Source organism: Hevea brasiliensis, chromosome 12, assembly GCF_030052815.1.
Source record: "Hevea brasiliensis isolate MT/VB/25A 57/8 chromosome 12, ASM3005281v1, whole genome shotgun sequence".
In the NCBI taxonomy this organism is placed as follows: Eukaryota; Viridiplantae; Streptophyta; class Magnoliopsida; order Malpighiales; family Euphorbiaceae; genus Hevea; species Hevea brasiliensis.
Genome location: NC_079504.1, coordinates 13,094,012 through 13,105,164, shown reverse-complemented (window position 1 = coordinate 13,105,164; position 11,153 = coordinate 13,094,012). Strand labels below are relative to the sequence as shown.

The 11,153-nt window shown below is 32.2% G+C and overlaps 1 protein-coding gene across 1 annotated transcript; it reads left to right on the top strand.

Moving 5' to 3' along the window:
- The first annotated feature begins 712 nt into the window (after positions 1-712).
- Positions 713-10,166, top strand: LOC110662961 (protein S-acyltransferase 8). Its single transcript, XM_021822142.2, has 5 exons — positions 713-1,089; positions 6,328-6,513; positions 7,955-8,260; positions 8,396-8,629; positions 9,282-10,166. Exons 1-5 carry the CDS (start codon positions 1,051-1,053, stop codon positions 9,786-9,788), a joined length of 1,272 nt encoding a protein of 423 aa, XP_021677834.2. The 5' UTR covers positions 713-1,050; the 3' UTR covers positions 9,789-10,166.
- The last annotated feature ends 987 nt before the right edge of the window (positions 10,167-11,153 follow it).

Below are 11,153 nucleotides of genomic sequence, written 5' to 3'. Positions count from 1 at the left end.
ATATAGTTTTAATTATTAGTGCATCATATAAATAAATTTTATTTTTAAAATATCATTGTGAAATCACCAATACAAAAACCATTAACATATCATGAATGTGCGATAATACCTCACTTTTATTTATGGAGCAAAACAACCTAAAATGATCATAATTATTATAAATAATTAAGTTTCAATTATTTATGTAATAATTAAGTTGATTGAAATCAATGATTGCTTTCTTTGATTTTGATTTTGATGTTGTTATTGGATTTTCTCTGTATATTAAGAGAAAATATTAAGTGAATTGTCTCAGATAATTTTCTAAGTGAAATTAAGATTAAAAATAATTGAAAAAAAATAATATATCTATTATGAAAGATTGACCATATAAATGCATTAAGTAGTCTCTTATTTGAATAATAAATAATTATAACAAATCTAATTAGGTTGGGATTTAAAATCCAAATAAATTAAAATGCTTATCCCATATTTATATTTGAAAATATTATTTTATTATATTTAAGAATGAAATAATTATTTTATTATTATAAAATAACAATTATTATGTAAATTAAATAATTATTTTCATTTAAAATTTAGAATATTAATTTCTAAAATTATAATAAAAATAAAATTCTTATTTTTTTGAATGTTCAACAACAGCCTGACTCTGCAATTTGGAACAGGTCCAATTTTGAAAAGTAAATTTAAAAAAAAAAAAAAAAGAAACATTCCATTTCTCACTAGCGCTCACACTAGTCGCAAAATTCCAAAACCCACAAACCGCCATCTCGCAGATCGTCTCTCTCTCTCTCTCTCATTGAGCCAGTTTGTAATAATTTCTGTAAAATCCCCAAAACCCAGGCCCAAAACCCCCATATTTACTGTTTTCATTCACCCTCTCTGTGATTTCACCTGGCCACTGATTTATTAATGTTGGGTTTGGGGTTTATTTTTGGAATGAAATTAAAAGAACAGGGGGAACACCAAGTTTGAAATCTTCGACTCCGTGCCTGCGTAGTAAGTGGAAGAGAAAGAAGTGGGGGGTGGCGCGTGCGAGTTGCTGTTATGGCGAAGCGCGTTTATGAAGTGTGGAAAGGAAGTAATGTAAGGGCTTTTTATATGCTCTGATTGGTTTTTGTATTTTGGGTTTTGAATCATAATCAATGGTTGGCTTTTAGCATCTGGGTTTGGTTTAGATTTGCTTTGCTTGCTCTGCAATTTGTGGTTTTTGTTTGGCTGAGCCAAATTTGGGTTTATACATTTTCTCTCGCGCTCTTTTCTTTCCGAGAGTTGAAATTTGCCTTGGTATTCCACCATGTTAGTGGTTCTCTGTTTGGTTGCTGAGAAAATGGGGGAAAACTACAGGGAAAGTTGAGGTTTAAGGCATTTGGAACACTTGTTATCTTGCTGTATTAGGTTTACAGCTAAATACTTCCATTTTATTTTTGCAAGTCTCTCCATTTGGTAAGCAATCAAACTGAGTTTGATTTCTCGGGTTTTAGGGACTAGTGAGCGAGTTAATCACTGAATTGAGCAGTGGGTGGTGAAATTGTGTGACTTTGATTTTGTACCTTTGATGTGCAAAAGTTGTGCTGTTGAATTGGAGGCATGTAAATAGTTCTCGTGATCCTTGTTCATTCTTGCGTTTAAGAAACCAAAAAGTTTGAAATGGCATTGTAATATTTTGTGCTTATTACTTTCAGGTTTTAAACTTATGCTTCACCTTCTGAGTATCTAAAAGCATTTAACTTCTTTCAAAAAAAAAAAAAAAAAAATCGTGTAACTTATAATCATGAGTTGATATTTTTTTTAAATGTTTCTATTACAGGATTTTGTTGTGATTTCTATCCCTTTATTTATAATTTTTTTTATTGAAAAAAAAAAGAACTATTATATTGTTGGGTTTTCTGGTGCTATTATTACTAGCATTTGAGTTGTTTTTGTTGGTTATTTATTTATTTATTTATTTATTTTTTTATGTGAGCACAGTTACACATTTCTATCAGTACTAGTTCTTTTTTTACTCTGGGTCTGGGTTCATGATTTCAAGTTATTGTAGCATCAAAATTTGTGTGGTGGATGAAGTTACTTTGCATATTTGATGACAGTACATGTCTGATGGCACATATTATGTTGACAAAGCGGCTGTTTCTTCTGCTCTAATTTTGATATGCTGCATTATAAAGGCTTGGGAAGTAGGAACCCTTTGAGGGAAGCCATTAATTAGATGTTTTTAGAATAAAATTGCAGTTGGAAGCTATAGGACGCTGTTATCAAGGATAAAGGTGATATTGCAATGTAGAGAAAACACTATGCTCTTACTTTTGAGTTATATACAGTAATTGCAGGTGGATGTTAGGAAACATGAAACTGTAAGACTGAGACAAGATATTTGGTATCCATTTGGGACATGTTGTCCTCCATACACATGTAAGAATATTATAACCTATAAAGCATTGGTGAAGGGAGAAGATAATGACTAATTCTATTTGCTTTTTTTGCACCCATCATATTTTCTTTTATTTCTCTTATTTTAGGAACTTCATGTTCACCAGTCTTTCCTGATTTATGATAAATTACAGAATTATAGTCCATTTTCCTTTACATGTGCACATGATACCATGATTGATATTGAAAGGTTAAAAAAGCTTGTTCTTTTGTTGTTACCGTTGTTGTTATTAATTTTTAATGACATGGAGCTACTTTAGATAGTAAGCTTTTAGAGGGTGTGTATTCTGGGACTCTTCTCTGGTGTAAAGAGTTGAAGGGTATATGAAAGTGTTTAGGCATTTGTCTCCTTGCACATTTTTATCTTTATGGTTTGTGTTGTTTTTAAGGATATAGCTTTGTGCTTATATAGCTTGCCATTCTTCCTGGAAGATGTTTTGAAATCCTTGCTTGCTATTAGTAAATAATTAAGTGATGCAGAAGAAGAAGAAACCAAAGATATCAAGAGAAACAAATTCTCTACAAAAATTAATTCTCAAAACTTCATTAAATTCTCAATAATAATAATAAGCTTTAAGAAAAATACCTAAATTTGAATAGGTAATTATAGACTAGCAATCTTACTACTATTAGGATTAGGAATCCCAAAAGAATAAAACACTAAACCAATACTAATTGAGAATCTTAAACAAACTTAAAGTAGGAACATAAAACAAATTTAGTAGAATTCCTAAATATAATACTAATAGAATTCCTAAATAACAGAATTCATAGTTAATAAAACTCTAAACTTCCTAATTCTACAATGAATATAATTACCAAATGTAGTCATCTTCCAATACTGCATCATTAAGCCTCATGCTTTAAGATTTATTATAATGTATTATGGTTTGACTGGTTAGCATTGTATTCCTTTAACAGTTTTGATTCTTTTGAATTGTTCTCTTAATGATATTTTAATAAATTAAAGTTGCATAAGGCGAGCCTTGAGAAATTGCCTTACATTCAAATATTGCAATAACTCTTGGGTTGAGTTATGATGTGTGACATGCTTAATAACACATGCATATGCATTTTGTTTTTGGGATATTGTAGATGCAAATTGCTAAATTGAATAAAACACAGGTAAAGATCTTTTTATCGTGGCTTGGTGAAGCTTAGAACTTAAACTTTATGGCATTGCAATATATGGATTTTGGTGGAAGTTTCAACTGTACCTTAGCAGATTTGTGATTAGGATTTTAATAATGATGCATATATTACGATGATAACATTGCTATCAGCATGATGCAAGGAACCATGTTGATGCTTGCCATAGTAAGAGTGATGATCTAGCCTTCTAGCCTTTGAGGCTATGGTTGGATTAGTACGTAGGTCCACGTAATTAATTGGAAAGGGATCTTTTGGTGATTTATATTTTTGTGAAATTTGTCAATGAGCGACCATTTGCAGTTACTAGTTGGTAACACGTAAGTCCATATATGGACAGCACATGACTTAGATGTTGTATTTTGCCTTGGTTGATTAGACTTTGTGAGTTGAATGTAGCTAGACATGCAAAGCAGGTTTCATAGCTGTATTTTTGTTTGGGACAAGTACTATGATCCCTGGTGTTGCATCACAACTTGCAGGCTTGGAAGAATAAAATTTTGGATTATGTTTAATAGATATTTAGGTTTGTGACTGAAGTTGTGTTGAGTTTTATTAGATTTTCATAATTTCTCAAACCAATTTGTTTAGAGTGACCAAAATATTTGTATTAATTTTTTAGGAAAATTTACAATTTGGTTCTTAGATTTTGCCCTATATTACAGTTTAGTACCTAGATTTTGGCAAATTAATTATTTAGTTCATGGTTTTTGCTCTATATTACACTTTAGTCCTTGGATTTTTAGAAATTAATTATTTAGTCATTGGATTTTGCATTATGTTATACTTTAGTCCCTATAGCAATTTTAATATATAGAATAATTTAGTCCTTATGTCAATGGATAAAATTGTTTTAAATATTAAAATTACAAGGACTAAATTGTTTTATATAATAAAATTAATGGGACTAAATAATTCATTTCTCAAAATCAGGGACTAAAGTGTAATATAGTGCAAAAACTAGGGGCTAAATTTTTAATTTTCCAAAATTCAGGAATTAAAGTATAATATAGGGCTGATTGATAAATTGTAAATTTCCCATTTTTTTATCCATTGATAGAATATATTGCTGATTGATTACTCTATTGAAAGTAGTAGGGGAGCATGCCTCAATTTTAAAAGATGTAAAAATAATGGGATATTTAGGAAGTTGTCTAGAACTTTCTGTAATTGCTAGTATTTTCTTCCTTATTAAAATTATCCACTTTAATGGCAGCAAGGGGACTTCCAAAGTACCGTCCTTAAAAGGACAGCGTCCTTATGAATATTTTGTTTTTCTTTCTTTAAAGCTTAATTGCATTGCTAAGCTTGTATTTTGGGTGATAGAGATTGAACAATCAGAAGACTGTCATAAGGTAGCTATTACAAGTTTTCTTGTTCTTTCTGGGGTTCATTCTCTTGGATTTTCCCAATTCTATGACACAATAAAGTTTGGTTACTCAACATTCTTAACTTAGTGTTTTTCATGTATGTCTTGTGGAAAGTTTGGACTGCCTAGAGCTTTGAAGTGTGTGTATTTTTTTTTTCTTGCAAATCCTTCTATAAACATTGACTTTGTATGTCCATTTTGTTTGCCTAATTTTATTTGGTAAGCCACTGTCCCATTGGAAGTTGAGGGCTTATCTACTGACTAGTCTATGGTTTTCAATATGATGAACACCAATTATTTGCTGTTGAAGAAGACTTAGCAAGGAGCCATCGGAATGTTGTTCTACGTTTAAAAGTAGTACATCTCAGTTTCTTTTTCATCACTCTGTTTCTTGGTCTATCTGGAAATATGATTCATTGATATTTTTTATTAGCCGTGGGTATCTTGTTAAAGTCTTTCGCTGTTTCTGTGCCATGCGCAGTGATATGTTATTGCTAGGATCTAGAAGGATTAAGCTTTTCCTGTTCAGTTGATGTGGGACAAAATTAATAATATATAAAATATAAATAAGGTATCAAATAAATATAAATAATATTAAATACAAATAAAAATTTTAAAATTATAATATTGTGGAATGTAATATTTGTTTATATTTTTTATTGGGACATTTTTTAATTATAAATTTATCTCTTTTGTCCATGGGACTGGGCTAGCTTCTCCCAAGAAGAAGCTAGGGACAGAAAAAGGAGGCCGAAGATACTTTTTTTCCCCCTGTCCAATTGGTGCACCAAACAAAGGATCAAGGGGGATTGTCCAGTCCAGTCTAGTCCATTGTATCAAACCACTATTTATGTAGACACTTAGACATGCTCTTATTGGAATTTGCATTAAGGCCTTGAATACAGACTGAACATGGGGAAGAAGCATCTAAATATTTAATAAGTAGTTCAGTGATAATGATTAGTTAACTGATTCCTTGCTTATACAAAGCTGAAAAAGCATGTTTTTATACATAATGAATCATAAGAGAGCCGCACTGCTTAGCAAAATGATGCAGTAGTGACAATGACTGAAAAGAATGACTTTTGCTTTATTTTTACTAATGAATTTCCTCTTTTCTTTATGTTTGTGGTGGGTACTTTAATTATTTTTCCACATGTAGAATGGCCAGTTATTTTAGATATAGGGGTGAAGTATAACTTTTGTGAGAACATTTTTTTTTCTAAAAAAACTTGGCTTCATGTTCCCAGCTCCCCTCCAAACGAAAAAACCTCTTCCAAAACCTAAAACAAAATCTTTGTTGCATCTTTTGACTGATCAGATATATTATTCTAGATTTTCTACATCTGATAATCTCTCTTGTCCATCCTTTACAGAAGTTCATCCTTGGTGGGAGGTTGATATTTGGACCTGATGCTCGGTCACTGATTGTCACATTATTGCTGATCATTGTTCCAGTTGTAATCTTTTGTGTATTTGTTGCGAGGCACCTTCGCCATGAATTTTCACCGTACAATGCTGGATATGCGATTTTGGTGGTGGCAATCGTCTTCACTATCTATGTAAGTTTGCTTAATTGCGTGGTGTTTGACAACTGGTTCTTAGAAGGAGAGTAGGAGTTTATAGGAACATGATGTGCTTGAGTAAGCATAGTTGTCAATAGGATGACAGCCTGATGATAGGATGCCTCTGTTAATGTTTAATCAGTGTACAGTGACTTTAAGGTCTGCACAAATAATCTGACAGTGAGGTGATCTTTAATTGTTGCATTATGCCTTCAGTCTTCTTTTGGTCTATAGTTTTTTTAAGGAACTGACATGCATCTGATTCTCAAGCCCTAAGTGTGGGCACGAGGAGGTGTGCATCTTTTATTTGGTGGTATGAAGACTATGATTTGTGGTGATGAAGTGCCCATAAATCATCCAATTAGCATGAGCCCTCCATCATCCTATTAAAATTAGCCTTTCACTTAAGATAAGTTTTAGGGATGAATAAATACTTTTGAAAGTTTGAAAAAGTCTACTCATCAATTTTTTTCTTTCCCATATATACAATATTCGAAGAAAAAGATTGAGTTCTTCATGCCAAAACATTTTGATTTTTCAAATCCCATTTAGCACCTTCTAATAATTGAACTTGTTGGACTAAAACACTAACCTATAAATTTTTATATTCTTATATATTATATCCTAATTATATTATTCAAGCCTAAACATACAGCTTTTTCAGTTTTCATATTTTTTAATCTGTTAAATTTTGAGATTCTAGAATCATGTTTCACCTAAAATTGTTACTATTTATCAAAATATGATACACTTTAAATTATTATTCATGGAAACTTTTTTATAAGTTGAAGGTTACTTTAGTGCAGTTAATTCTTATGGTGTTACTTGAATTTAAAGGGTTAATGTTTTAGCGTGAAGAATTTATTTTGGATTTGATGAATAAAAAAAATGTACTGGGCTTTTAGACAAATTTTTATAAAGATTTTCATTATTTATATATTTGATGGTATTTTACTCTAATAATTTAATTATTTGATGATGTGAAATGAAATTTAGAAGTTCAGGCATTCTGGTGCTGTGAATTCAATTGATTTGATGAATAGAAAACAGAGATGAATTTTATTCACGTATTTTGTTTTTGAAATTTTAGATAGTGTTTTATAAGTGTCTACCCAAATTTTAACTGCCAAAGGTTGATGTCTGAAGTTACATGGTCTTCTTGAGTTTTTGCAATTGCAAGTGATTATATGATGCTTGGATGTGCTTGATGCCTTTGCTATTTACTTTTGATAATTTGTTGGTTTTTATAAATGGTTTATATTTCAAGTGAGTTCCATAAGGAAGTATGACTTCTTAGTGCATTGATTGCTATTCTCCTGACTGTTTTCTTTTGCAATAGAATCCATCATGGAGGGTAGTGAATAAAGCTGATTTTCCTTAAGTTATAGTCCATGCTGGTTACCAGGTTTTATTTAAATCCCCTGATTGATTTTCACAGGTGTTGATTCTTCTTTTTCTCACATCAGCTCGAGATCCTGGTGTTATCCCCCGTAATTCACATCCACCAGAGGAAGAGTTCCGCTATGATTCTTCAACGTCAGTTGAGATTGGGGGAAGACAAACACCTAGTGTTCAGTTCCCTCGGACAAAGGAAGTTATGGTTAATGGCATTCCTGTTCGAGTGAAGTATTGTGATACGTGCATGCTTTATCGTCCTCCCCGATGCTCCCATTGTTCTATTTGTAACAACTGTGTGGAACGATTTGATCATCATTGCCCTTGGGTGGGACAATGCATTGGTTTGGTATGCTGTATTCCTGGGATTTAACTTTTCGTTTTATTGCATTCAATGTTTATGCCCAATTTACATTGTGAATATCTGTAGTAATAATCCTCCAGTATAGTGTTGTTTTAAATCTGATTCTGTTTACATTTGCAGCGCAACTACCGTTACTTCTTCATGTTTGTTTCTTCAGCAACTCTTCTTTGCATCTATGTGTTTGCCATGTCAGCTGTGTACATCAAAATTTTAATGGATGATTACCAAAGCACAGTCTGGAGGGCAATGAAAGAATCACCAGCATCTGTCATACTAATGGCCTATTGTTTTATCTCCCTCTGGTTTGTTGCTGGACTCACTGGCTTCCATTTGTACCTCATAGGCACAAACCAGGTCAGTATACTTCTCTTGTTTGGATGGTAATTATACTTCTCTTGTTTGGATATTAATTATGGGATGATCTAGTTGCAGTGAGTTTGATCAGCCAATATTTTGTTTAGAAAAATATGTGGTAGGATTCTGGTCTATATTTTAGTGTCTTTGTGGTATCTAACTTTTTCATTTTGGATTATGAGGTCAACAATCAGTGTAGCTGAAAAAGCTTTGAAATTTTAAATTGAAGACATTCACAGTGGTTTGTGAATGACAAACCTGCGCAATCTATTCAAGCATTAAATGGACAAGACACGTTTTTATGAGCAATAGCAGCTGCTTGTTCACAGCACGGGCTCATTATTGTGTTTTTTTTTTTTTTTGGCTTATTTTAAGTTGGATAAAACACTGAACCATATGAAGAGTCATAAGTCTGCGTGACCAGTGGAGCTCTGTCTACATTCTAAATGGACTTATAATGTACTCTATCCCTGAAAGGAATGCGAGGTGAAAGTACCCAGGAATTATGTTGAAGTGATTAGTTCTCCATAAATATGGATTGGGAATGCTTATGATTTCATTATCCTTATAATGTGGTCCTTTCTGTTCTATAGTGATGCCATCTTTTGCCTCCTCTACATGGATTAAACTGTTTGTACTTCTTCCTATCCAGACTACCTATGAAAATTTCCGGTACAGAGCTGAAAACAGGATCAATGTGTACAACCTGGGTTGTTTTCATAATTTTTTTGAAGTATTTTGCACTGAGGTTAAGCCCTCAAAGAACAACTTTCGTGCATTTGTTCAAGAGGAGGTACCAAGGCCCCCTTTGCCCAGTACTCGGGAAGCAGAACCAGAAGAGACAGGTGGGGATCCACGTCCGAAGGTTGAAGATGATCTAGAGATTGGTGAAGATCTATTGAAAATTTCTCAACGTCGTAATATTGAAGAAATTGATGAGGACATACGCAGCAGGGGAAGCAATGGGCCTCCCCATAATACCTCGGAGGTGGATTCAGTTCATAGTTCAGATCATCGAGCTCCCACAATTCGGTCAGACACTAGACATTCCAGTTGGGGAAGGAGAAGTGGGAGCTGGGAAATTGCACCAGAGGTCCTTGCCAACTCTAATGTCACTGAAAGCAGAAGCTACGCCACACCTAAGGAATCACGCCAATGATGATAGGTAGTTTGTTTATCTGCTGATATTAGCATGGCATCTACATGGGTGATTGTGAATTGTTTGGATGCTCTCTTCCTAATTTTGAAGTTGCTTTTGATTGGAAACTTACAATTATCTGATGGGAGCCAAAATCTGTTCCCAGTGTAGGCATGAGGGCTTATGTTATCCAGTGATGGAGTGCAGTCAATAGGAATGTGTTTGTAATTGTTTGAGAAGATAAAGAGGATACTGTTTTCTTTTCTTTTCTTTTCTTTTCTTTTTTTGATCCTCTAAATTCTTAAACATCTATTGCCTTGGATTGAATATGTAGTGCTGGCTTTATTCTTTTTGTAAATAATTACTTTCAAGACTTGAAACAGCTCGCTCCATTTCTGTGTGGTGAACTCTCTCTCTCTCTCTCTCTCTCTCTCTCTCTCTCTCTCTCTTCTATGTTTACCTCCTTTTTTATTTACTTTTGTTGGCATCACAATCAGTATCAGGACATAAATAATTAGTCTCTGGGGAAAAGTTTTTTTTTTTTTTTTTTTCTTCTTTTGATAGATTAATCGTTATTGCAGATTGTGGTTGAAAATGAATTGATAAATTCAACAGGTTCCCTCTCTCTTTTTGGCTAGAATTTGGAAGAGCCCTATGCCTAAAAAGTTATAAATGTCTAGTTTCCAATGCCTGTTAAGTTTCACACCAAAATTCTTTGTAACATTCCAAATATTGCCAAAAAAAAGGAAAGGTCAGTTCTGCATGCTCAAAGCCAACGAGTTGGGTATTTTTGGATACCCAGCTTGATTGAATCCTGTTATCACGAGTTTTAATAATATATAATTAGGTTTGAGTAAGATTTGGATTTAAGAAATAAAGTTTGTGTTGAATATAGATTTTATATATTAAATACTTATTATCCAAACTCTTGTATCTAATTAAGTAATTAATTATAAAATATCTATTTTCATTATAATTTTTTTTATAAATGTTAATATATTATATTTTAAATAAATAAAATTTAAATATTTTATAAAATTATCATGTAAAATTAAACTTTCAAAATAAATTTTAATAGAATTTGAAATAAATTTAAATATAAGAATAATAATTAAGTCGGGTTGGTTATGGTTTTTCGGGTAATTTAAATTTAATTTAATAGATGAAATAGTTGCACAAAGACAGCTCATTGCATTTTCACTTGGTTTGTTGATATTTTCATTTGGATAGTATTACTTCTTTTTGTGATGTTGTTTGATTGGCTAAGAATTTTGTTTTTTATTTTTTTAACTTAAAAATATAATATAAAATTCTTAAATTTTAAAATTTTGTATGGTAAAATCTTTTTAACCCTTTAAGTTGATGTTTTCAAACCCTCTATGCTGA

Bases quoted from the DNA above. Each gene is read 5' to 3' on its own strand.
- LOC110662961 (XM_021822142.2), top strand. From the start codon at position 1,051: ATGGCGAAGCGCGTTTATGAAGTGTGGAAAGGAAGTAAT. The intron at 6,514-7,954 runs GTAAGTTTGCTT...TGATTTTCACAG, and splicing joins CAATCGTCTTCACTATCTAT to GTGTTGATTCTTCTTTTTCT. The intron at 8,261-8,395 runs GTATGCTGTATT...TTACATTTGCAG, and splicing joins TGGGACAATGCATTGGTTTG to CGCAACTACCGTTACTTCTT.